Here is a 25,608-nt window from a genome sequence, read left to right as displayed (position 1 = left end):
TCTGTTCTTTTTACAAGAAGATTAGCTGCCCCAATAAGCATGGAGGGACTTCTTGATGCTGTGTCCCCACATATGAAATATTCCACAAACTTCAGAAATCAGTGGGGTTTTTTGCGAAGGAGTTGCCTGGCATGAATTATAGTACTGATAAACTTGGAACAGTTAATTGCCATCCATCTGCATAACTGTAAAGCAACACCAAATTAAATTTGTTCCAGGACCTGTTATTTGTGGAGGAGGAGTTGCATTTTATTTGCAATCATTTCTTTACTAGATAGAATTTTAAAATGTACATACGTAAATGTATTTACTCCTCCCAAAATACAAATAATGGCCAGTTTCTGAGAAAGGAAGAGCATCCTCTGTTTACCTGTTCAATAACTAAAATCCCCCAAACCTCACCTTTCTACACTCTCTGAATCAATCTGGGACTGAAGCCAAAGTCAGCTACTATATAAGAGCAACAAAGCACAGATGAACTGCAGTCAGTATCAAGTTTAGACCCAACATCCTTGTGCCAAACTCCACTCAAGATGGGGTTTGGCAGGGGGATATTGCTACCAGAATGGGCTTTCCTGTTAGCAGTTTGCTGTATCCATCAAATAGGTAAGAAATTTTCTTTTTTATTGGGAAAAGAAAAAATTCTCTGTTTAGACCTAGTAACACATTTTAAACAATACTAATTGATTCATATAAGAGGTAGCTGATTTCTTTATATATTTTCATTTTAAATGTCTGTCTATTAACTGGACCAATTTAATATTGACTAAACTTATATGTATGACCACATATGGAAAGTAGCCTTGAAGATCAAATCCAAAAAAACTCTTATTCATGTCTTAAAATGTCAGATTTTCAGTGTCCCATATGCCTTACAAAAGCATTTTATTCCTGTTGCAATTTGTATTAGAACACCATGAATATTATGGTTGTTATGAAATCTAAACCACTACATTTTCCAGTTGCTAGATCAGACCACTGGTCAATCTTTGTCAATATTTTGTCACCTACCAGGGGCTAACACCAGATTTCTCAACATTTCTTGCAACTTCTTTTGCAAAATAAACCAGGATGGAATATTTATATGGCAAGGATTTTCAGTAACTACTAATTGTGCAGTAACTAATTTATACTACTAATTATTATACTAATACCCTGTGCAAAATATTTATATATATTACAGATAGTGAGTATGAGCAGGACAGGGACATTTATGTGACACCACAATGCATTATTTTGAATGGGGTTTTTTCACCTGTCAATATTATATCCATTAGGGCTGGTCTTTGCAGTTTTATTAATATGAGTAACCGTGTTAAGTTGATGAAACCAATCAAATTGGATCTACTTGTAGGAGTACAAGCTTGATAAGTCAGTCCTGTTCATGTACACTAATTTCCGGCCTCTCAGATGACATTTTAAAATCTGCAGATTGCCTAGGTAAATTTATCTTGCATATCACTTTCAAAACATTGAAAGGTGCAAATAAGGCTGCTTTACAGTTTGTGAAATAAACACTAAATCACTGGCCAGTTGGTCTATATTGTGTTTGAAAACACAACGGTCTCGTAGAGTATAAACTTCTGTTTGGAGTTACGCAATGTCGGTCAGAAATGTTTTCAGCCATTCATGGAACAAGAAAGTTATTTCTCCTGTGCAGAGCTAATCTGATAAATTGAAAAATGAGTGTGATAGACAGTACCCAGCAAATACCTCTTTATTTGAAACACACCCTGTGGAAAATATTTTCCAATATCTGGACTAAAGAATAATGGTCCCATCCCATCTCCGCAAATGTGTGACTGCCTTTATATTTCGTGTCAAATATTAACTTTTATAAACTGGTGACAGCAATATTTCCAGCTGGATAAAGACTTTGCAGGATGCATCCAAATATTCTTAATCATTAAGTTAGTTTCCAAATTATCAAATAGTAAATTTCTTACAACTGAGAGACACTTATTTTATAATAGTAAACAAAGTGGCATTGTGTAATTGCTAAACAAACCACTGCAGGTAGAATTTCCTTGGGAATAATGTATTTGCTAAGTAAACAAAAGCTCCTACTGTTTCCTTGAGAAAAATTAACAGAACAAAATACATATATAGATCTATTTTGCCCTGTTACAAAGGTTCCCACACTAGAATAAACAAACCTTCTAAGATTCTATGCCTGCTGAGATTCCTATGGATGTGTAATGTAAAAGCAAACCTCAGCCTATTATGTAGAGTTAAAGAGGTATTTCTCTTACCTGATCGGTATCAATTTTTTTCACCAATTATATTTTCATCAATTATAATCAGTATAAATTATAATTATGTGAATACATTTACTTAATGTCGTTATCTATGATACTCAAAGATGAGCAGGAAATGGAAAATGGCTAAACTCTGTCCCACGTTACTTCTTTGCACATCACTAGCAGGCAAGCATAAACTTAAATGAGAAAATAATTAAAAGCTTAAAGCTGAAAGAAACTGCATACACTGCAGGAACTTCTAGCTGTGGTGGGGTTGCCCAGAACCCTCTGCTCCAAAGCCAGTAATCTCCTGGGGTTCAATTCTCACCTATTGTATAAGGGAAAAGGGGGCTTAACTTCGGACAAACTCCATACGCAGTTCTGCTTTGACTTAGAAATTCTCTAGACATCTACAGTGCTCATTCACATAATCCAGACAAGGGTTCAGATATTAGTCATTTCATCACTTTAATCCTGTGAGGATTTAGACTTGGCAGGTTAAAGGTACCTATTAGTCAACCTGTTACATGCACAGTTATTATATCCTGACTGCATTCAGTAATTCACAAAATAAAGTTGCAACCCTTCAACTTTTACAGGAAATGCCTGATATATTTACTTATAAAATCCAAGATCTTAGAATGTCAACCCAGGAGGTCAGGGTCAGTCTTTTTCTAGGAATCAAAGCATTCTGGAGAATATTTGTCATTTCTCAAAAGTCTTTGCTTCAGGTGTTGTAGCAAGAACCCTTGGTCAAATAGCCTTATAGCTTGATGCTTCAGGTTTTCCGCAGAGAAGATGTGAGTTTGAACAATCTTGGAGTCAGTAGATGGGTAGAAGAGGAAACTGGGTTCATTGGGTTACTTCTGGGTTACTGCTCAGGCTATGGCCCTTGTATTGTCCCTCAGAGGTTCCTCCTTGTACCCAGCTGTAAAGAAAACCCAGATCCATGATGGAGGCTTCCCATCTGCTCCCTGAGAAAAGGCCATATGCTTATACACTAAAGAAACTGTTATAAATATCTACAGCCATTATTGGATGAAGTTTGAAGCCCCTTGATCCTTTTCACTACTTCCATGCCTTTTCTTATAACCTAACTTCTACACAACAATTTTGATACATGGTTTACCTGCATTTTGGGAATTTGTGAATATTACTGAGATCTAGTGCAGCAGTGAAATAAGGGGTGCTGTCCAGTCATTAGAATCTCTTGCAGTGAGTTTTGAGAGAAACATAGAAAGCAGATATATATTATTTGGATTACAATATATTGTAAAGCATATTACAAAATACATATATTATTTGGATTAGAAACTTTGAGTATTTGTAACAGAACGTCTCTTTCTATAATTACATTTTAGGTTTCTTGAGGAGCCTGTTTCATTTTCTCTGATAAGATAAAGGAGATTCTCCCCTTTGTTTTATGGAGTTGTTTCTGGGTTCTTTGATCCTAGCTAAATGCTTTGCTTTAAAAGTTCAGGTACAGGATATTACTCTTAATATGCTTTTCACTTTTTTTTTTACAGGAGGTCAGTTTGAATTTCAAATAGGAAGCCAGTTCTCTGGAGGTCTTCTACAACAACAAAATGGTACATTTATTTATACTGTATATTTGTATTTATTTGCTACATCCATACTGAATAATAAAAATGCCTTAAAAAACCCCAAAAAACCTCCTTAGCATATGGCCAGTGGTGCCAGATGAAAGGAAATGTGTGTTAACATCTCTCTCTAAGAATAGTAATATATTTACTAGACACCAGTTACTAAGTGCACACACACAGATATTACACACTATGGCTATATCTGTATAATCATAGTTAACTAAGAAAACAGAAGTGTTTGAAGAGGCTGGATGCATAGCTGCATGAACATGTAGATATAAAACCAAAGTGATGTTTGGTTCCTTTTAAAAAAAGGAAGTGGGACGACTTCAGCCTGCTGTAAAATCAGTGGCCAATGTTAGGAAATCAAAATGACAACCCATCTTCGCTGACTTTTACCATGTAATGATTTGTGTCTGTCCTGCACAACCAAGGTGTGGCCATTTTGAAGAGTTTTCAGCCCCTTAATAGAAAAATATAAAACAGAGAAAAGATTACAAGATTTTTATTCCCTCCTTAGAAAGAGGAGGTGTAAGGAGAAGGCAGCTATGCTTTTGTAGCAGTAAGAGGCTAATTTAGTACAGCTTACCCCTTTGAATTGTTCCAGTGTCTCTGAAGAATTCCAATATTCTCATGCAGCACAGTTTTATAAAAGGGTCAAAGTTAGCATGCAAAAAATGCAGGTCATCACAGCTGAAAGCAATTTCTTATGACTTAAGTATCCTGAGTTCAAATTTTACAATCTACTTTTAACCTGTGTAAAATAAAACAGGCTTAACATTGTTTTCTTTGGTCTGGCATATTAACTCTCTTGTCCTTCGTGGGTCTATCCTACATGCAAATTTAGGTATTGTTATTCTAGTTTTTGATTTCTTTCTTATTTCTATTCTAGCTTCTATCAGAATTCCAAGTAACTTGAACATCATCCCACCACTGCTAACAAATCTAGCAATAACATGTAAGTAAAGGAAACAAGATGTATTCAGCTAGTGCTCACTTTTAGGGGGTATAGACAGAAGACCTTAATTTAAATGGGGAAAGGTACTGATAAAGGAAGTCATTACTAATTCAGAAGAGAAACATGGTGATTAGAAATCAACAGTTGTCTTAGCTGAAATGAAGGTGACTAATTAAGCTCTAGCTGAACATAACTGTAACCATTTGGAGGGTATATGAGTTAACAGATATGAGTGGTGAATGAATACACAGCTATATAGTGTCAGGTAGAAAACAACAAATGGAGGTAGGCAGGCAAAAAACATTTAGTGAGAAAATGAAGCTTTGGACAAGCTGATTTTCCCCATGTGGAGCCTGAAGATTTTAAGTAATTTTTAACAGCCAGTTTTAATTCACAGCTGCTAATCCTGCTCACAATGGCCGTGTGTGCAGCACATGGGGCAACTTCCACTTCAAGACCTTCGACGGGGACATATTCACCTTCCCTGGGCTCTGTAACTACGTTTTTACCTCCCACTGCAACGCTCCCTATGAGGACTTCAACGTCCAGATTAGGCGTGAAGTGGTGGCAAACACCCCGACAATCAACCACATCACCATGAAACTCGAAGGTGTCGTTGCAGAACTAACAAAAGATGCTGTCCTGGTCGATGGCAACAGGTAAGTTCCCTCATAACATGTCTTAGGTATCTACATTAATTTTTTTCCCCCAGTCCTGCCAAATACTTTAGTGTGTTTGAGATGAAACACTTATGTATTTTTTAATAGATCTGATACCTTTACCAACATAAATAATGAGTAAAATGCTATTAATTCCTGTCACAGAAGATAAATCCTTACTTTAAGGATTGCCTCAAAAATAAAATTTGGATTAAATGTTCTGAGAAGCTGGATTCAAATTTAGATCCATATTTGATAATGTCGGACTATCTTATTTTGTAATTGCTTTTCTTTCCCACAAATACACTATTTTAGAATTCCTACAGATGGTGGACACTACAAGACTTTCCCTTCTTCTTATCGAGCATTTGGATCAGAAGCTAACTAGCATTCTTTCTGCCTTTTCCCAGAGTTGAACTGCCATATAGTCAATCTGGTATTATGATAGAGAAGAGCAGCATTTATGTGAAAGTTGGCAGCAAAATCGGTGTTGTGTTACTGTGGAATGAAAAGGACAGCATTCTGGTAGGAACTGCTCCTGGACCTGTTTACTGCTTCAGAGAACAGAGCTAATCTTTGATTAGGCCTGTTTAGAGAGTGGCTACTGCCTTCTTATCTCACATTGTTGGGCAATTCTTCTTTAGTAAAGATAGGCTTGTATCCAGGTAGTCGTAAAGAAAATTACATGGATTTATACATAATGGATAGCAGGCATCTGCTTAAAATAGGATGAAAAATCACTTTCATTATATCATTAGCTATTGGTATTATTACAGGGTCTAATTATCCCTTCAGATATATTTTTAAGCAGAATTTCACTCTCCTATGCCTTCAATTTTTTCTGTGGATTTGATTTTCTTCCTGAAGAATCAATAGAAAGTCGCTAAGAATAGCATAGATAGTACAGTGAAATTCGAAGTCTGTATCAATAGTATCAATAGCTTGGACTCTGCAATCAAATCTAAGCTGAGTCTTTATCCTTCCTGTTTGAATTAAATTGCTAAATAAAATTCCACAGATCTGACTGTGAAGAGACTAAGAGACAGCAGGTGCAAGTGTTTTCTATAGTCTTGAATATACTTTAGAATATTTATACTAACTTCTATCAACTTACTATTCATCATTTTAGCTGGAATTGAATGAGAAATATGCCAATCAGACTTGTGGACTTTGTGGTGACTTCAATGGCCTTCCCATATACAATGAGTTCATTTCAAACAGTAAGTGCTCTAAATTAAAAAAAAAAAAGGTTTATGGGATCTCCAACAGGCTCTGACATCAACAGCATTCCTCTTTCCCATCCTGTCAAATGGTTTACCCATAAGATATGATTCAATCTCCATTTAAAAATTTGCAGTAGAGAGATCAGATTATGTATGTTAATGCTTTGAGTGTAAATATAGTGTTGGTGCTAACAACTGATTGCATATCTCTTGCATGCCAATGTTGTAAACCATGCTGGTAAAACTAATCAGGTAACTTCATAAAAATGAGCAATTTTCACTAATAAGAGAATTAAATATAGAAATATATTCAATAAAACAAAAGGTAATTCTATTTTCTAGGCAGTAAATTTCTAGTTTCATTTTTGTCTCAAAATTAGTATATCCACATTTCCCTGATTTGCATAATCCTTGTAAGATCATATCTTTTTAACTATTCCCAGCTTTAACATTTTCCTAAACCTTGTCTTACAACAATCTCCATTGTCCAAATTCCTGTTTAGATCCTTTTTTCCCTCTGCCCTGAATGGGTTCAATGTAATCTGAAAAGAGTTTATTATTTTTCTGGGAAAAATTTTAGTGTGCATCTAGATGTAATAGGTTGAGAATTGTTTTCCAATGTTTGCTTTTTCCAGGGTGCTGTACAAAGTAAATTGAGGTAGTGATGTAGTGTTTCCTTTGGAAGGGGTGATGATCACTTTTAAAGGCTTAAGAGAGATAAGTGTCTTTGCCAGCCTTGACCCAAATTCTTGAGAGGAAAGAAAAAATAACAGGTAGTTGTTTGAACAAAGAGCTCTGATCTTCATTATTAAACTTCTTTTCTACAGATGTTAAGATGACAGCCTTGCAGTTTGGGAATATGCAGAAAATGGACGGGCCAACAGAACACTGTGAAGATTCCACTTCTATCCCAACATATAACTGCTCTGAAAATCTCGTAAGGATCCTAACCATCCTTTTATTTTTCTTTCAGATTTATCCATTCCCTTCCACAGCTTCATACAGGTCAATAGGAAAAGCCCTCAGGCAACAACAACTTAAAGAGAGCTATAAGATTACATTGCATAATAAGTACAAAAAAATAACAATACCAACTCCCCCCCCCACACCAACTTCTTTCTATTTTCTGAGACTTGTCTATATTTTTTTCCTCCAAAGGATGACATATGCGAGAAAACCTTGACCAGCTCTGCATTTGTAGAGTGCAATGACCTAGTTGATGTTCAAGATTACATTAAGGTTTGCCAAGATGACTTGTGCCGCTCTGCAGAGTCTAAAAACAGCTCATGCATCTGTGACACCTTTGCTGAGTACTCCCGGCAGTGTGCTCATGCTGGTGGGCAGCCCCTGGACTGGAGAACATCAAAACTGTGCCGTGAGTATCAGTGCCTTAGTGCATGCTCATTAACTAACAAACAAGCTCCCAAATCATGCTGAGGATGCAGGAGGAGTTACAGGCTGTCCAAGACTGAATCCTTTAGAAAATTCCGATGTTTAAGTTCCAGCATGAAGACTTTAGCAAAAGAGCTAAAGATTTTAATGCAAACTGAATGAAACTCTACCAAAACACTAACATGGATACTCTAACGAGAGTCCAAGTAATTTAATGAACCGGTGCACTGAAGGAAGCAAGTAGAGGAGAAACAAGAAGGAAGAATGAGGCACACGTGCTTGCATTCCTGTTTCCTTTCCTCACGGTGGCTACAGCATCTGTTGTTCTCAGTTAACTGATTGGATCTTCACAGGTGTATGTCTGGCTAATCACCTATTTATCTCCTCTTGCTTGATAGTGATGAGTTTGTATTGATTTAAACATATATTTGATTATAGTGGGTAATTTTTGATACTGTCACCAGAATTTGCTCCAAAACAAAAGCCTATGGGGTGCTATTTGTCCTTCTGATGGTATCTCAAAATGCAAATATACTAAAGCTTTAGGAATTTAAGTCTTACATTTCAGTAGCAGTACGGGTGTTCACAGGGAAGGGAGCCTTCTGTAGAAACAGACCTTGCTGGGTTTCTGAGGTTGTAACCTTGCTGTCCTCAGAAATCCACTTATAGAGCCAATTCAGCACCAGAATCATGAAATGCACATTTCAACTTTGAAATAGGGATTTAAGTGGTTAAACCTGCAACTTTTGAGAGCTAGTGGTCAATTGCAGTTTGGTGTGTGGTTTTTTCTTTTTTTTTTTTTTTATCTAGCTTTAAAACTTCAATGGATACAAATATTTACATGTATAGAGAACTAGAAATACCTTTGACTGAAAAAAAAAAAAAATCTTTCTTCAAATTTCAGCCAAGAAGTGTCCTTACAACATGCAGTACCAGGAGTGCAACTCCCCCTGTGCTGATACATGCACGAATCCTGGACGATCTCTGTTTTGTGAAGAACACTGTATTGATGGCTGTTTCTGCCCCCCAGGCAAGTCCTTAACTACTTACATCTCTGATCTCAAAGAGCAAGAGCTCACCTGTAGGATTTGGGTAGGTTCCATGGGATGTAAGCTTCATATAGTTTTATTTTTCACAGCTGCCAGTGACAAGCTTTTGTCATGTGTCAGCTGAGAAAAGATGTCTGAATTAATTGCCAATACATGTGCGAAATTCAGAAAGCAGGAAAAAGAACAGCAAACAGATAAAGAGCAATCTTTAAGCCAGCCACCTATGCTACAAGTCCATCTTTCAGAGCAGGTGGAATTTAAGAATACAAAGGTTGAATCCTTCCCTCAGCAAACTGATATAGTCCTGCTGTCCTCAGCACTGCTGTATCCACTCACAACAACTGCAGGTCTCTTGCTAAATAAATATTTAGGATTTGTAACAAATAAAATGGTGTATAGGAAATGACTCTTTAATTGATCAAGGTTTTGTCTTTTTTTTTTTTTTTTAATTTAGGGACTGTATTTGATGACATCAACAATTCTGGCTGCATTCCCCAGCAGGAGTGCTCCTGTATTTACAATGGCAAAACCTATGCTACAGGAGCTTCTTTTTCAGATCCATGCCAGACCTGGTGACCTTTCTTACTTTTCTAACTAACTATTTCCTGTTATATATTTAACGGGTTTAATAGTTTATTATTTGCAATTGCCTCATTGGTAACTGATATGTGCATTTAATTGTCTGCTACATTTCCAAAGCACCCCTAAAAAACCTTATTTGTTTTATTTAGCAGCAGCCATAACTAGCTTTGCACTCTGTCTCATGGTGATCAAAGCAAGGATTTAGAATATTTAGATTTCTCACCAGTCAATTAAAATGCTTCCTCTTTGTTTATTTCATTCAAACATTTTGAATTCTCCATTGGGAATGAAGTTGTAGTCATTAATGTATTTGCAAACATTTATTTTCTCTGGAGAAAGCAAAGGATGACACAATACAAGCTCAGTTTCTCAATTATTAATCCTGTACCTGTGCCCTGCCACATCAGCTTTGAAAATAGACACAATCTACATCAGGAGCAGATGTGGAGTTACCTTTTCTTTTTTATTAGTTTATGATACATATGTATCACAAAAAAAACCAAAAACAAAACCAAAACAACACAACCAAATAAAACCACCCAGAAGATATTTTAACTTCTTGTTGTGCTTTATGTTATCTGAAAAAATCCACAAAATTATTTATCCAAAACCTGTTTTGGGGAGTTCACCTGTCCAAAGAAGGAAAACAATTAGATAAGCAAGGGGAATGGTTACCAGAGAAATTGATTTTAATGTGTTGCATCCCAAGTTCACTGCATTTTGGAAACTCTTAAACCTGTTTTGGAAACCTTAAACCACAGCTTGAAGGGAAAAGCAATAGCAAAGCAGCTGCACCTAACAGCTTTGTATTCCTCTTGTTCTGGAGCACTGTTAGTGATTTCACCTAACTTTATTCTTCCAGTACCTGTAATGGAGGCCAGTGGAGTTGCCAAGACAAGTCCTGCCCAGGAACGTGCTCTGTAGTGGGAGGTTCCCACATTTCCACATATGATATGAAGTACTATGATCACCATGGAGACTGCACCTACGTCCTCTCTAAGGTGGGAATCAGAGGATATTTCTAGGTCATAAAGCCTTTTAGATTTATAGAAAGAAAACACTTAGGAGACTTAGCACTTCTGACATAACATCATTAAATTCCCTGCCACTTAGCCAGATGTTTGCTACCTGCCATTTCACTGACAATCATCAGTTAATTACTAGGATGTCATGCAACCATGTGTGGTGCTCACTGGGAAATTTCCAGTTGTGTGAGAGAGTAATTGAAGAGCACTGTCTTTTTAATAATTTGCTTGGTTTGCCACCTTCAGTACAACTAATCCAGCATTCTTACTGGGTTGCATAATTTTTGCCATGTTACTCTATTATAAGCTTTTTGGCCAAATGGTACAACTATAAAAATTACAGTAACTGTAATTTTTTAACTTCTTAAAAATATATAATCTTAATTTATAATCTTAACCATTTTAATTTATAATATTAAACATTTATAATCTTAAAATATTATAAAACAGCCTTTTTTTTCATTTTTGTGGAGTTTGAATAAAGAAAAACACTTCAAGTTAATTGATGCATTTCACTTAGCTTTTAAATATTTTTAAACATTTAAAAATAACTCAAAAGAAATAGAAAATTTTGAAATTAATTATAATTAAAATATTTAATTACAGACATGTATAGGTGAAATGTCTTGATTTTCTAGGGGCTTTTTATGTTTGTTGTTTGCTTTCCTGTTTCCCCATCTGCACAATTCAGTAAAAGGAAATAAAATGTTGTATGTTACTGTTCACCTAAAACATATTTTATCAGAAATTTTTGTCTAGCATTGATACCAGCTACAGAAAGATGAGAGTTACAACAGAATTGAGTAGAATCTTAGAAGTTGTCATGAATAAAACCAAATATGCATCTGGATCTCCATCTTGACATCTGTACTGATATAATCAGTAAAATCCAGATTCTACATTTCTTGTTCCTAATAATTCAAACAGGAAAAAATCGAGTCTTCAGCCAAGAAGGCTCTGGAATTTGCTACAGTCTGTATCTTCTCCAGACAAATAAATACTTTTTCATAATTGAGATAAAATTTTATAGGGAAACCTTCTGTAGTTAGTCTTCTATGAAATAACTTGACTTTTTTCTTTTCAGGACTGTAATGATGAAAAATTTACCATCCTGGCAGAACTACGCAAGTGTGGCCTAACTGACACTGAGACCTGCCTAAAATCAGTGACCCTCAACATGAATAAAGGACAAACTGTAAGCATGCAAAATAAGCACAATAAAAATATGGGGAGAAAAGAAATTAGGGCTTAATCAGTCAGGCAGCTGCATTTCTTTGTAGGTTTTCAGTATATGTATGATGAGTAGATTATATTTTTAATCAAGTGAAAAGAAGTGGATTTTCTTATGAAAATCAGATCAGCCATAAATTTGGCTTTGTGGAATTTCATTAAGAAACACATTGTACTCACAAAGCAGAAAAAAGCTATTTTGTCTGCCAATTAGATGGGGAAAGACCATGAGCTTCAAGGTTAGTAATTATGATTACAACAGTTAATTAATGTAATTAATCATTAAGATGTGTTCAGAGAAACAAGATGATGTAATCCCCTAAAAAGCTGAGAAAGTCCCTTTAAAAGTAATTCTGTTCCGGCAGGGAAAATTAGTAAAGTGTACAAAGTAGAAATAAGGGGGAGGTGAAATCACAAAGACCTACCTTTTTAAGTATCGGTTTGATGAATATCAGTGGGATCCTTCTCATTGTTACTCTTTGAACTATAGTTATTTTTCACAGAAGGCCAGCCTGGCCTACATCCAAAGCAGTGTGGCCTGCAGGGTGAGGGAGGGGTTCTTCCCCTCTACGTTGCTCTGGGAACACTCCCCTGGAGTTCTGCATCCAGCTCTGGGATGCATCCCCAGCATAAGAAGAACATGGAGGACCTGTGGGAACAGGTCCAGATGAGGCCACAAAGACTAACATAGGTCTGGAGCACCTCTCCTATCAGGAAAGACTGGAAGAGTTGAGGTTGTTCAGCCTGGAGAAGGGAGAGCTCTGGAGAGACTTTAGAGAAGCCTTTCAGTCCCTAAACCAGGCCTACACAGAGGCTGGAGAGGGACTTTTACTAGGACACAAAGTCATATGACAAGAGGAAATGGCTTAAAAATGAAAGAGGACAGGTTTATATTAGATTTTGGGAAGAAATTCTTTACTGCGAGGGTGGTGAGGCACTGGAACAGGATGCCCAGAGAAGTTGTGGATGCCACATCCTTAGAAGTTTTCAAGGTCAGGCTGGATGGGGCCCTAAGCAACCTGGTCTAGTGAAAGATCTAGTGAAAGATGTCCCTGCCCATGGTAGGGGGTTTGGAACTGGATGACCTTTAAAAGTCCTTCCCAAGCTAAACCATTCTATGATTCACAGAGTTGTTTTTGTTCCTCTTCCTTATCAGATTGTGGATGTCAAACCTGATGGGGGTGTGTTTGTGAACTCCATCTACACCCAGCTGCCCATGTCAGCAGGTAGATTTTTCTCTAACAGCAAATTACACAAGTGCTTTTGAAGTAAAGTGGGATGTTTGGTGTCATAGAGAAATGCAGGACAAGCACAGGCAAGGGTTCAAAGTTTAGCAAACAGAATTTACTGTCTACTGATTTGAATAGTCTCAGATTTACTTCCTTCTCACTGCAAAAAAGTGAAGGCATCTCTTTACCTCTTTTACCTCTTTTTTTGTTACTACCCCTGTGCCCACACTTACTTAGAAAGAAATTTTATTTTTGTTTCAATAACTAAGGATTCCATGTGATACCTCTGACCTGCAGATCTTTATTTCACTTCTGAATTTGCAAAACATTCAATAGAAATTAAAAAAGAACAGTATTGTGTTTGCTCAGAAGGTGACCATTTTGTTTCTCATGGGTAGCTAATGTCACCATGTTCAGACCTTCCTCATTCTTCATGATCATGGACACGAGCTTTGGCGTCCATGTTGAAGTGCAGTTCACACCCATGATGCAAGTGTTTGTGCGTCTCGATGCTTCTTTCAAAAACCAGACTTGTGGTGAGTGAATGAAATAGCAACACCTTGATCAATGTCCTTTTTTGTAGTCAGAGCAGTATAAACTTTTCACTGCTTTTCAACAGGTCTCTGTGGAAATTTCAATAACATCCAAACCGATGACTTCAAGGTCATAAGTGGAATCATTGAAGGAACAGCATCAGCATTTGCTAATACATGGAAAACTCAGGCTTCATGCCCTAATATCCAGCAGAGTTTTGAGAATCCTTGTGCACTCAGCATTGATAATGGTGAGTGCTTTTTAGAATTTCCTCTGGTTTGTTTTTTCCTTTTTGCTAATCTTTAAGGAAAATACATCTGTTGCATAGCAAAAATAAAAAAATAAAGACTTAAATATTTAATAAAAGCTTACATCTGAAATCAGAATCAAATATTCAAAATGAAAGTGCTGAAGATAAGTAATAATGTAAAAAAAAAAAGAGTGACAGAAGCATAAGGGAAGCAAACTGCAAGGTCACTGAAAATAGAGTTCATGTCCAAGCTGACAACTTGGTATCAGAGAAGTGGATTGCAGGAGCATCTTTGGAAACCTTTAATTCATCTCCTTAAGCTTCAGGAACCATGAGCTACAAGCTGAGTGAAAAGAAAAAAAAAAAAAAAAGACAGGAGAAGAAGAGATTTAATGGAATGTCAGAACTGCCTGCATAGGCCAGGGCAGCATGGGTTTGTGACTAATGAAGTACAAAGAGTAATGTGCGTTTTTATTGTTTCATCATTTCACAGAAAAATACGCTCAGCATTGGTGTGGACTACTCACTGACAGCACGGGACCTTTTGCTGCCTGCCACTATGCAGTGAATCCCACTGTTTACCACACGGTACTTTGTCAGACTGCTTTTCCCTTTGGGAACAATAGAAACAGGAGCTGTTCCAGACGTTTCTTAGGCAATGCCTGTATCCCCTTTGCTGAACTGCAGTACTTCCTTCTTTCAACATGTGTTTCTCTTTGTGTTGTAACATTACCTCATTTCGATTGTCAGTCTTGGCTTCGAGATCCTGACTTGTTTGCTGATGAAGAGGCAGCTATTTACTCCCGGATGGTTTTACACATAAGCCAGATAGTGTATTTAAAGGCTTGTCAAATGCTTCTTTGAATATCAGTCAATTGTTAACCTTATGAGCCTGGCATCTTATTAATAACTGCTTGGAACAGAAAGCCCATTACCTAATTGCCATTACTCTGCTATCAAAGTGTTGCAAATCACTCTTCTCACTAGTAATCACCCAGGTGTCCACACTGGTGAAATGGTCTGTCTGGACTGCACATTGTGAGTAGAGCTATTGTGCAGCATATCCACAAAAAAGGTTCAGAGGACCAAGAAGCTGCAAAAAATGTATAACAGACTTTAAGACCACTATTTCCTAATTATAACTGCAGTAATTGACTAAATTTTCATTACCTGTGTTTTCACCTGCCAGGAACCTTAAAGACTAGAAAGTGATAAAACTGTCTATGAGTGAGCACATCTGAAGAAGGATTAAGGAATAAGACTGGAAAGATAATGTTCACTGTTTTTTTTTTTAAGACTGGCTATATTACCAGTGCTGAGACCTCATTTTTCTCTCTATTCTTAGAACTGCATGTTTGACACATGTAACTGTGAAAATAGTGAGGACTGTCTGTGTGCAGCTCTGTCTGCCTATGTGAGAGCTTGTGCTGCAAAAGGAATCCAGCTGCAGGGATGGAGGACTGATGTCTGCAGTAAGTACTATCCACTATCTCATTTCCTAAGAACACACAACAATAAAAATTGCTGATCAGAGATTATTTTCTACTCATTTCTAGACAAATCAGTAAGTGATGAGGAAGGGATTTTGTTAAGTGCACTCCTGGAAGTAATTCTCTGCTGTCCCCTTAGAATCAATCCATTGCTGGCAAGAATGAATATGAATAGAAGGGAGACATGGCTTGATTATGAAAGGGACTGTTTTTATGGAAGTGCCTCCACCTGTTTCTGTGCAAGTTAGAGTTTCACTACAGCTTTACAAGTATCACAAGTTATTGCAGACATAATGTGTTGTATTAGAATAACAGTACTAGAAATATCAACCAGAACACTTGCAATTTCATGTCTTTGAAGCTGCATACTGGGTTCTGCCTACCTAGTATGTCTGTTTCCAGCATACCAGATGACATTCAGGGAGATAACTTGTCTCATTCTTCAAGAAGTTTAGGCACATTGGCAATGAATAGCAGCACCAAATGGAGGTTTCCTTCTGAACTTCCATTTGAAAAAATATTTTCTTCTTTGCATGCATCATTTACTCCACATGTACAATAGCTTGTTAGATCAGACCCTGAAATTATTCAAATACATTTATATTAAATATGCAAATAAGCAGAGGTGTACAGTATTGTTTACATGTTATTTCTACTGCCTATGATTTTTTTGTTTTCCATATGAGAATTTACCACCTGGAATTAACAATCTATTTTATTTTCCTCTCTCAAGCAAAATACACTACCTCATGTCCCAAATCCTTGAGCTACAGCTATACCATCTCTTCCTGTCAACCCACCTGCCGCTCTCTGAGTGAACCTGATGTCACATGCAACATTAAGTTTGTCCCAGTTGACGGCTGCACCTGCGTAAATGGAACCTACATGGATGAGAGTGGCAAATGTGTGCCTGCTAATGAATGCCCCTGCTACAGCAAAGGATCTCCTATACCATTTGGAGAAGTAGTCCATGAAAATGGGCGTGTATGGTAAGTAATCCTTTCTAAAACATTCAAACAATGTTTGAATTAAAGTCTGGAATGTGTAAGATTATTTTAGCCTGAATTTCAAAAGAATGCTCTCTCTTCATTTTCTTCAACTGTTAAGCTCTTTTAACTTTATTTTTAACTTTTAAAAATGGTACATATTCCCCTGAGTTGCAGGATGGGGACAGAGAGCAGAATGGAAAATGAAAAGTGAAACAGTTAATGGCCTGTTACATCATTTAAACACACAAAATTCTATGGAGCCAGATGGGGTCCACCCAAGGGTGCTGAGGGATCTGGTGGTGCTCTAGCACAGAGGCACTTTCAATCATTTGTCATTATTGTCAATTATTTGTCATAAGTCTGGTTAACCTTGGAGGTCCTGGTTGACTAGAGGCCAGTAAATGTGATACCCATTTACAGTGTTGGCAGCCTGACCTTGGTGCCTGGGAAGGACATGGAGCAGATTGTCTTGTCATCACGTGGCACTTACAGGTCAAACAGGGGATCAGGCCCAGCCAGCATGGGTTTGGGAAAGGCAGCTGCTACTTGACCAACCCAATCTGCTTCTATGACAAGGTGATCTGCTTAGTGGATGAGGGAAAGGCTGTGGATGTTGTCTGCCTGGATTTTAGTAAAGCCTTTGATATTAGGGAAGTGATTATTCCCCTGTACTTGGTCCTGGTGAGGCTGCACCTTGAATCCTGTGTTCAGTTTTGAGTTTCTCACAACAAGAAAGGCATTTTGATGCTGAAGTATGTTCAGAGGGCAGCAGAACTGGTCTGGAGCACAGGTATTACAGGGAGCAGCTGAAGGACCTGAAGTTGTTTAACCTGGAGAAAAGGAAGCTCAGTGAAGACACTTTCTCTAAAACTGCCTAAATGGAGGTTGTGCTGGGGTGTGGGTCAGCCTCTTCTCCCAAGTACCAAATGATAGAATGGAAGGAAATGGCCTCAAGTTGCATTGGGGGGTGATTTGATTGGATGTTAAGAAAAGTTTCTGTACTGAAATGGTTGTTAAGCACTGGAACAGGTTGCCCAGGGAAGTGCTTGAGTCACTATTCCTGCAAGTATTTAAAAGCCATGGATACAGCACTTTGAGACATGGTTTAGTGATGGACTTGGCAATGCTGGGTTAATGCTTGGACTCAAGGATCTTAAGGGTCTTTTCCATCCTAAAGGTTTCTATGACTCTGTAGTGTTTCTAGATTGATAGGGAAGTTGTACTTGAGTGCATTTTTAAATTTAATTCCATAATCTTTCAAGTGTAAAATTACAACAACAGCAAGAGGAGATCTCATGAGAATGTAACAAGCAATATATGCATTACAACCTATGAATTTTCCTGCTAAGCAACAATGGATATCATATGAAAGCAGCACATGTAGTGGTATTGAAAGAAATTCTTTCCTGAGACTGCAAAACAGGTTTTTGGAATTCCTTTGAAAATTCTGAAACTTGACAAGGGGTTAGTAACTCTTAATCTCAATATTTGGCTTGAGAGGAGAGACTAAAATAGATTGTTTTTCCCTCTCTCGCAGCACTTGTGTTCAGGGAAGACTGAATTGCATTGGAGCACTAAATCCAACTTCAGGTAAAAATGATCTTCCACTTTTTTCTCTTCACTGGATCTTGCACAGAATAGCTCATAGAATTGATTCTTCTTAATGGATTTTTAAGAGAAGCATTTCTCAGTCATAGTCTTCAGTTATCTTAAAAGGCTGGAGTGAATTAGATTAATCATAAAATCTCTTTTTACATTTTTTACATGAAGACTTTTTTTTTTCTAATATATTTTGTGGTTTTTTGTTTTTTTGGGGGGTTTTTTTGGGATTCCAGTACTCTGTAGTGAATCTAATCAGCAGGTTGAATAGGGACAACAATCTCTACTAACTGAAATAGGGAATTTCCAAAGAACTTACAGATGGTTTAAATGGCTACAGCTATGGAATAAACCCTGTGCCATTTATTTCCTCTAGTCTGTAAATCTCCCATGGTCTACTTTGACTGTACAAACAACACGGCAGGAACAACTGGAGCAGAATGTCAAAAAAGTTGCCAGACTCTGGATATGCAGTGTGTAAGTATGTCATGGCCCAATGAAATGGTGCTTCCATGTTTTGTCTGTGCTCTTGCTGCTAAAGTAATTATCTATTGGATCTACTCCAAATCTACAACACATGTACATTATTCTTGTAGCAAAAACTCTAAAATGATGTTATGAAGCATTAAAAATGGAACCCTTGGAACAAAATGTAATAAGTAATGTCCAAATTAATTCTTAAGATTAGTGTCTACCTTTCTTCAGCTACTGCAGATAACAGTAACTAGTAGTGAAAAATCTAGGGTGCTACTGCTTATTTGCCTTCAGTAGGAAAGTCTAAAAATTGGCTAGGAGAAATGATTCTCTCTCATACCATGCTGCAGTTATGAACTTATGAACATGTAATCATGTTACTCCACTTAAGTTCTCAGTAGCCACATGCCATTTCACAAGTAACTACCATATGAGATAAATAGATTTCAATATAACTCAGCCAAACTGAAAAAATATTACTTGTCTTTCCTTTGAAAGTCCATTCAGTCACAAATCATCCACTACAAAGTGCAAGATCCAATGTTTTAAATTTCACAGGTTCCAGCAAAACAATCAGGATTGGTATACATAAAATATTTTTCTTTGACAGATTAATATTTTATTAAATCTATTCTTTACTTCTTTTTTGTTCCATTAGGTACTTCATAGTTCTCTCCTATTTAAGTTGGGCAGCAATAAGACCATATAAGGCACTTTTAATGAGAATTTAATCTTCATTTTTCTAATGTGATCATTTCACTCTAAAATTGTTTTTCTCTTATATTTTCCAGTATAGCTCACAATGTACATCTGGCTGCATATGCCCAGATGGACTTGTGCTAGATGGGAATGGTGGTTGTATTCCTGAAGGGGAGTGTCCATGTATTCACAATGAAGCCATGTATCAGCCTGGGGAAACGATCAACTTTGACTGTAACACCTGGTAAGTATATCTGCAGATTTGCATTCCTGGTTCCATCATTTACCTTATATAGTAAAAGAGCAAGGAAATATTTGGATTGCAGATTTAATCAGCTGATGGATTTTAGATCTTTTAGTTTTGGATTACACAGTATGAGATACCTGATATCTGTCAGATTGCCAAAGCACAGAATGAGAGAAAACATTTAGGACTACAGGGTTCATTAAGTATTTAGTTTTGCAGTTAAGGTATTCAGGTAGCAGAACAAAATTTTCTTTAATTCCTTACATGAAAAATGTAAAAGAGTGTTTTATTTCCAGAAAAAATATAGCATTTGGCAGGGATAGGTTGCCAAACAAATACTGATTGTTCAGATATGTCTACACAAAAGAGTAAGTTGTTTTATTATTAAAATATTTAATTCTTTTTTTTTCTAGTGTATGCAAGAATAGGAAGTGGGAATGTACCAAAGATCAGTGTCTGGGCACTTGTGCTGTCTATGGAGATGGCCATTACAATACCTTTGATGACAAAAGGTTCAGCTTCAATGGAAACTGTGAATACACACTAGTCCAGGTACTGATAGCTAGCAGTAGCAAATGAGAGGTAATCTTGATCATATCTGTAAAAATAATACATTTAAAAATGTTATTCTCTACCCAGGACCACTGTGGCACAGTCAATGGGACCTTCAGGGTTGCCACTGAAAATGTTCCCTGTGGCAACACTGGGACAACTTGCTCAAAGTCTATCAAAGTTTTCTTAGAGGTAAGAAGGTTCTGCATATAAAGCAGTTTTGTTTTGTACCTGCTAAGGCTTAGGAGTAAGTCTAGGTATCTATTGCTTCAAAGAATTTGGAAAATATTTTAAGAAGCAATTCAACTACTAAATTAGGATTACATCAGATTCAAGTGAAATATTTGGTAGATCTTCCTACCTTTCTATGTTTTCAACTTCCCACACTATCTTACATCATCCTTGGGAATAGTAAAGGTCTAAAAGCAGAAATTTAACCTATCGTGTCAGAAGATTATTTTACTATATGCAATGTAGTTCCTCCATGACAGTCAAAAGACACTTTTTAAACTTACACCATTTAAAATATCTGTTACCACTTGCAGGAACCTGAGATTTGAATTATATTGCTTTGATTTATTGCATTTAGATTATTTGTTTTCATGATATAAACTATTCATAGTATACTCTTAAAAGCAGAAAACCATGTTTGAGAGCACAGCTGCAGCCACTAAGCACATTTCTCCTTACTTTTTCCTCCTGTTTCAGAGCTATGAATTGATCCTTGGTGAAGAGCATGTCAGTGTTGTAAAGAGAGGACAGAGTGATGAGGTGCCATACACAGTCCGCTCTATGGGGATGTACCTAGTAATTGAGACCAAAAGTGGACTGATCCTCATGTGGGACAAGAAAACCAGCATCTTCATCAAGCTCAGCCCTGGTTTCAAGGTGCGGAACAAGCAGTTCAATGGCAATTTACTGTCCAGGTTTGATTGGGTGTGAATCTTGTTGAGACCCTGCCAGGATCCCAAATAGTGATGTCTCCAGAATTCCTGCCATTGCTTTCCATTCCTCTGGTACCTCAGGAAGCCATGTCATCATCCTGCTGCCATTCTGAGCTTGGAGGACAGCTTCCAGTGCCTATTTGGCCTGACAGACCTTGAGTTAGCAAAACACTATTTTGGACTTGACTTTGTTGAAATTACAAACGGAACCTTTTTAAAGGTTATCAGATTTATTATTAAAATTACATAACTACCTGTGTATAAATCAACTGAGTAGGCTTGATTTTGAAAATAATCCATTGTTTCCAGTTCTCATTGACACAAAAATTATCACACTTCAAGAACAAGGAAGTGTATTATGAGTGAAAGCCTCTTTTATGCTACCAAGTATTTGTCAAGTATATAACCACACAGATGATAAGGAAAATTAATTCCAATTTTCATACTCCTTCTCTTAGCTTATATTAGCTTCTCTTATAAGCACTAAAAACTGTAGTAAATACGGAATTTTATATCTTATTGTATACCACAATGACATTTAATTAGGTGTTTAAACTAAGCATAATTTAGAACTAACTTCTTTCAGTACCATAGGTTCTTTCCCCGCATCACCCCCCAGCATTTTTTAAAAATAGTAGTAATAATGGAAAGCATGCACCTTAGATTCATAGAAAAAACATGTATTGCAGCCTCTCACAGTTGTACAGATCCATAAATTCAGAATGAAGGATATTTATGGATGCACAAGGAAAATGTAATTTCTTTATACACCTGTGAGAAGACTTAATGGTAAAGACTCAATTAATGGTGGTTGAACTGGTAATACTTAATAGTTAGAAGGCTGTTTTTATAGCTATTGTATAAAACAAGGCTTAAACTAAAAGCTTAATCAGCTGTGAGTCCTCACTTCCTTGTTAAAAATACACCTCAAAGATAGAAGGTTATGATACCAAAGATGGTTTTATTGTTCATATTTAAAAGAAAAAAGTTAAGAACAGTATCCTTCTAGCCTTAGTGGTCATACCCTGTTCCTCTATTGCAGAGTTTGAAGATGTTTAGGACTGATAGAATGGAATGCCACCATTCTAAGCAATGGATTTCAAGTATTCTTTCAGTCTCAGATTTTGTTTCAAGTTTTCTCACATCCATTATTCTTTTATTTACTTCCTTTTGCAGGGCCAGGTCTGTGGTCTCTGTGGAAATTATGATGGCAACAGCATCAATGACTTTACTACGAGGAGTCAATCTGTAGTAGAGAATGTCCTCGAGTTTGGAAACAGCTGGAAAGTATCTTCTACATGTCCTGATGCTGCCAGTGTCAAGGACCCATGTTCTACTAACCCTTATCGGAAGTCCTGGTCAGAGAAGCAGTGTAGCATCATCAACAGCAATGTCTTTGCTGCCTGTCACTCTCAGGTATTACCAAGGCAGAAGTTTACTGTGAGAAAACAAAGTCTGTGGGTTGTTGTAGGTGCTAGTCTCAGGTTTTAACATGCATGCCTTGTTTATTAATATGTTTCACTTCAAATTGTGCCAGGAAAACTCCAGTCTGCGACAGAGTTATTGTTCCTACTTGCAAGAAATAAAAATACACTTACAAAAGAAAAAGAACAACAAAATAATAATAATTTCATAATTACTATGTATTTCCTTGCAGCATGACTTGAATAAAAATTCTCATATACCATAGGAATGAAATATCAGCATAGCCTTTACCTGACACTAAGTACATAACAAATGTTGTCAGGTAACTGTGCAGTTGTGTAATATTTTGGGTTTTAATTTATCTAATCTTACACCAGGACACAAGTTTAGGTTTCTAAAAATCTGGCAATACATGATTTGGATATATCATTTGGCATCACCTCAGGTGTCTTACAGTGTCTAATAAAAGGAAAAGAAATTACCAATGTAGGCCTTTCCTCTGGGATACTACAATTGCAAGAGAACTACTCTAGCAGAGGTAAGAAATCACTTAGGCAGGATGCATAGTATTATATTTCTGTTTAATAACAGGTTGAACCAGCAAAATACTACCAAGCATGTGTGACAGATGCTTGTGCCTGTGACACTGGAGGAGACTGTGATTGCTTTTGTACAGCAGTAGCTGCCTATGCTCAAGCATGCAGTGAAGTTGGTGTATGCATAGCCTGGAGAAGCCCATCAATTTGTCGTAAGTTTTATGTCATAAACACTTCTGAAAGTGTAGCTAAGTGTACAGTATCTTACATATGTGCATTAATATCTCACTGTGTAGATTTTTCATGCTTGAACTATTTGTTATTTTTTTCCTTTCCTGAATATGTTCAACTTTCTCCTCAGCACTGTTCTGTGATTACTACAATCAGCAAGGAGAATGTGAATGGCACTATAAGCCTTGTGGTGCTTCCTGTATGAAGACCTGTAAGAACCCAAGTGGAAAATGCCTCAATAATTTGCCAGGTTTAGAAGGTAAAAATAGCTGCAAGTACCTCCTAGTGTATATACATAGTACTATATTTTAATTTCTCCTTGATTAAGTATATTTCTGACATTCCTTCCCTTGCACAGCCCCCTAAAAGGCTAGCTCAGAGGTCTTAGGCTGTGAGGGGAGGAATATCAGGAGATGGCAAAGATTTCCAAAAGAGGCTCTTACTCGAATATATGTTGGTTCAGCTCTCTTTATTCTGTGATGTCCATGTGGAGAGCGGGGCAAAGAGGACAAACAGGAAATGTCAGGGGTCTATATAGACTTTGGACAGGGTGGGCTTCCCTAGCTCTTGCCAACCCCATTGGGGCAGGAAGGAGGGATCCAGGGTTATCTTGATCAGAGTCACAGGGTCCCGGGGAAGGGGAAATAGAGTGCTCATGAGCTCACTGTAACATATTTCCTCCATCAGCTGCATTTGTAAAATTGAATTTTCTCTAATATCATGACATCCACATGAATGGAGGCAGGGTATGGAAACTGGAGTAAGAAGATCTCTAAGTTCTTATGGATAGGCTCTGCTGATGCTAGTAACTCTGCTTTTCTTTCTAGAACTATTGCAAAACATAAAGTAAAAACATTATCACTATTAAAAACAAGACCTGCAAATGCATTCAGCGCAAATAAAACCTTTGCTGACTTGATCTTATTGTTACCTTTTCCACCTTCAGGCTGCTACCCTAATTGCCCACCAGAAAAACCATATTTTCATGAGGATCAGATGAAGTGTGTTAGTCTATGTGACTGTTATGATGATGAAGATGGAAAGATATATAAGCGGGATGAATGTAATATATGGTAAGACTTAACATACCAACTCCATCATATACAAGAAAAAAATATCAAAAGTTGTATGTTCCTGTTATGTGCAGGATCAGTTCATGCTATATGTGATGAAATAATGCCTTACGATATAATGCCAGTTTCCTACTACATTAATAAGAAGGTATTATGTGATTTTATGCTTTAATGAATTTATTCCCAATTATATTGTAAATCCTCGGCATTAAGATACATCAAGAACAAGAAGTCCTTTATGACTAGGCTGTCTTTATTTCACATTCCTGTGGCAGGAAAAATGTTGTGCCATGAGTAAAGATATTTATTAGTTACCTGCTTCCAAGGATTTTGTAACATACTTGCATCATTTGAGCATTTACACTCACCCTTTTAGCCTTCTATTTTAGAACAAAAAGATTGCAAATGCAAAGAAACTGTTACGAAGGAAAAAAAGAAAGTCCTCCACAAGACTTCTACCTGTAACTTTGTATGATATTTAACTTCACTTCTGTTTATAAGTTCGGGTTTAACACAAAGGAAAATTCTGGAAAATAATGGCCAAAAATGAGACAAAACCAACAGAACGCTGTAGGAATAAACACAAAGTGCCATGCCTTTTGATGCCAGTATCTGTCAGAAAGATGACTAATAAAATTACATCAAAGTCACAAAATATATGGGGTTTTATGCTTTCTATTTCAGTGAGTGCACATCAGAAGGTTTACAGTGCCAGTTTGATGATAAAGGTAAGACAGCTAAGAAAAATTATTAATAAAAGGAAGTATTGGATACTATCTTTTCATAGATGCCTGAACTGACAATAAACTTCTGAATTACAGCCTGCAACTGCATTTATGAAGGGAATAGCTATAAATATGGTGAGGTCATCTACAACACCACAGATGGAACTGGATGGTGCTTCAGTGCAACATGTGATGTCAATGGAACAATAAGCAGAAACATCTTTAAATGTGGCATTTTTACAACAACCCCATTTACATTTTCCACAAGTCAGCCCACAACTACTGCTTCAGGTATGCATGAATAATCGTTAAAATAACTCAAAAACCTCTGTAAGTGACAAAAAATTACCTGAAAGGCAGGACCTTTTCATCAGTTAACAGAATATAATTTTACTTGAAACTATTAATTTCTACCGGCGCTGCCAATTTACCTGGCAGCTTTAGTTGAAAAAGAATAGTTAAGGACGTAGAAATGAATACAGCATTTCTTAGAAACTCAGTCTCCTCTGTTTTACCATGGTGATCCCAGGGGGAAAATTAATAGAATTTATTAATCACTGCATCCTGGAGAAACTTCTCATTTCCTTGCAAAAAGCCCAGCAGTTCTAGACCAGCTTCTAAAAACATGACAGTTGCTGCCATTTCTTAA

At 36.9% G+C, this 25,608-nt stretch overlaps 1 protein-coding gene across 1 annotated transcript in view; it reads left to right on the top strand.

Annotated features, from left to right (window-relative positions):
• Window positions 1-447: 447 nt before the first annotated feature.
• Window positions 448-25,608, top strand: part of LOC110468661 (uncharacterized) — a 41,690-nt gene continuing 16,529 nt past the window's right edge. The window contains exons 1-30 of the mRNA XM_085580175.1: window positions 448-606; window positions 3,767-3,829; window positions 4,737-4,802; window positions 5,200-5,461; window positions 5,872-5,986; window positions 6,591-6,681; window positions 7,512-7,621; window positions 7,843-8,059; window positions 8,981-9,106; window positions 9,580-9,697; window positions 10,570-10,708; window positions 11,817-11,927; window positions 13,119-13,188; window positions 13,590-13,727; window positions 13,811-13,975; window positions 14,469-14,563; window positions 15,321-15,447; window positions 16,199-16,454; window positions 17,992-18,044; window positions 18,430-18,530; window positions 19,319-19,470; window positions 19,887-20,025; window positions 20,113-20,217; window positions 20,734-20,913; window positions 22,146-22,385; window positions 22,986-23,142; window positions 23,292-23,420; window positions 24,108-24,234; window positions 24,919-24,962; window positions 25,056-25,250. Of these exons, the coding sequence (XP_085436301.1) occupies window positions 534-606; window positions 3,767-3,829; window positions 4,737-4,802; window positions 5,200-5,461; window positions 5,872-5,986; window positions 6,591-6,681; window positions 7,512-7,621; window positions 7,843-8,059; window positions 8,981-9,106; window positions 9,580-9,697; window positions 10,570-10,708; window positions 11,817-11,927; window positions 13,119-13,188; window positions 13,590-13,727; window positions 13,811-13,975; window positions 14,469-14,563; window positions 15,321-15,447; window positions 16,199-16,454; window positions 17,992-18,044; window positions 18,430-18,530; window positions 19,319-19,470; window positions 19,887-20,025; window positions 20,113-20,217; window positions 20,734-20,913; window positions 22,146-22,385; window positions 22,986-23,142; window positions 23,292-23,420; window positions 24,108-24,234; window positions 24,919-24,962; window positions 25,056-25,250 (3,964 nt within the window). The 5' untranslated portion in view covers window positions 448-533. The remainder of the gene's footprint in view (window positions 607-3,766; window positions 3,830-4,736; window positions 4,803-5,199; window positions 5,462-5,871; window positions 5,987-6,590; window positions 6,682-7,511; window positions 7,622-7,842; window positions 8,060-8,980; window positions 9,107-9,579; window positions 9,698-10,569; window positions 10,709-11,816; window positions 11,928-13,118; window positions 13,189-13,589; window positions 13,728-13,810; window positions 13,976-14,468; window positions 14,564-15,320; window positions 15,448-16,198; window positions 16,455-17,991; window positions 18,045-18,429; window positions 18,531-19,318; window positions 19,471-19,886; window positions 20,026-20,112; window positions 20,218-20,733; window positions 20,914-22,145; window positions 22,386-22,985; window positions 23,143-23,291; window positions 23,421-24,107; window positions 24,235-24,918; window positions 24,963-25,055; window positions 25,251-25,608) is intronic.

The sequence above is a fragment of the Lonchura striata genome, chromosome 5, assembly GCF_050655825.1.
Source record: "Lonchura striata isolate lonStrDom1 chromosome 5, ASM5065582v1, whole genome shotgun sequence".
NCBI classification, from domain to species: domain Eukaryota; kingdom Metazoa; phylum Chordata; class Aves; order Passeriformes; family Estrildidae; genus Lonchura; species Lonchura striata.
Note: the sequence above shows the minus strand (reverse complement) of the source record. Positions and strands in the feature narration are given on the sequence as shown.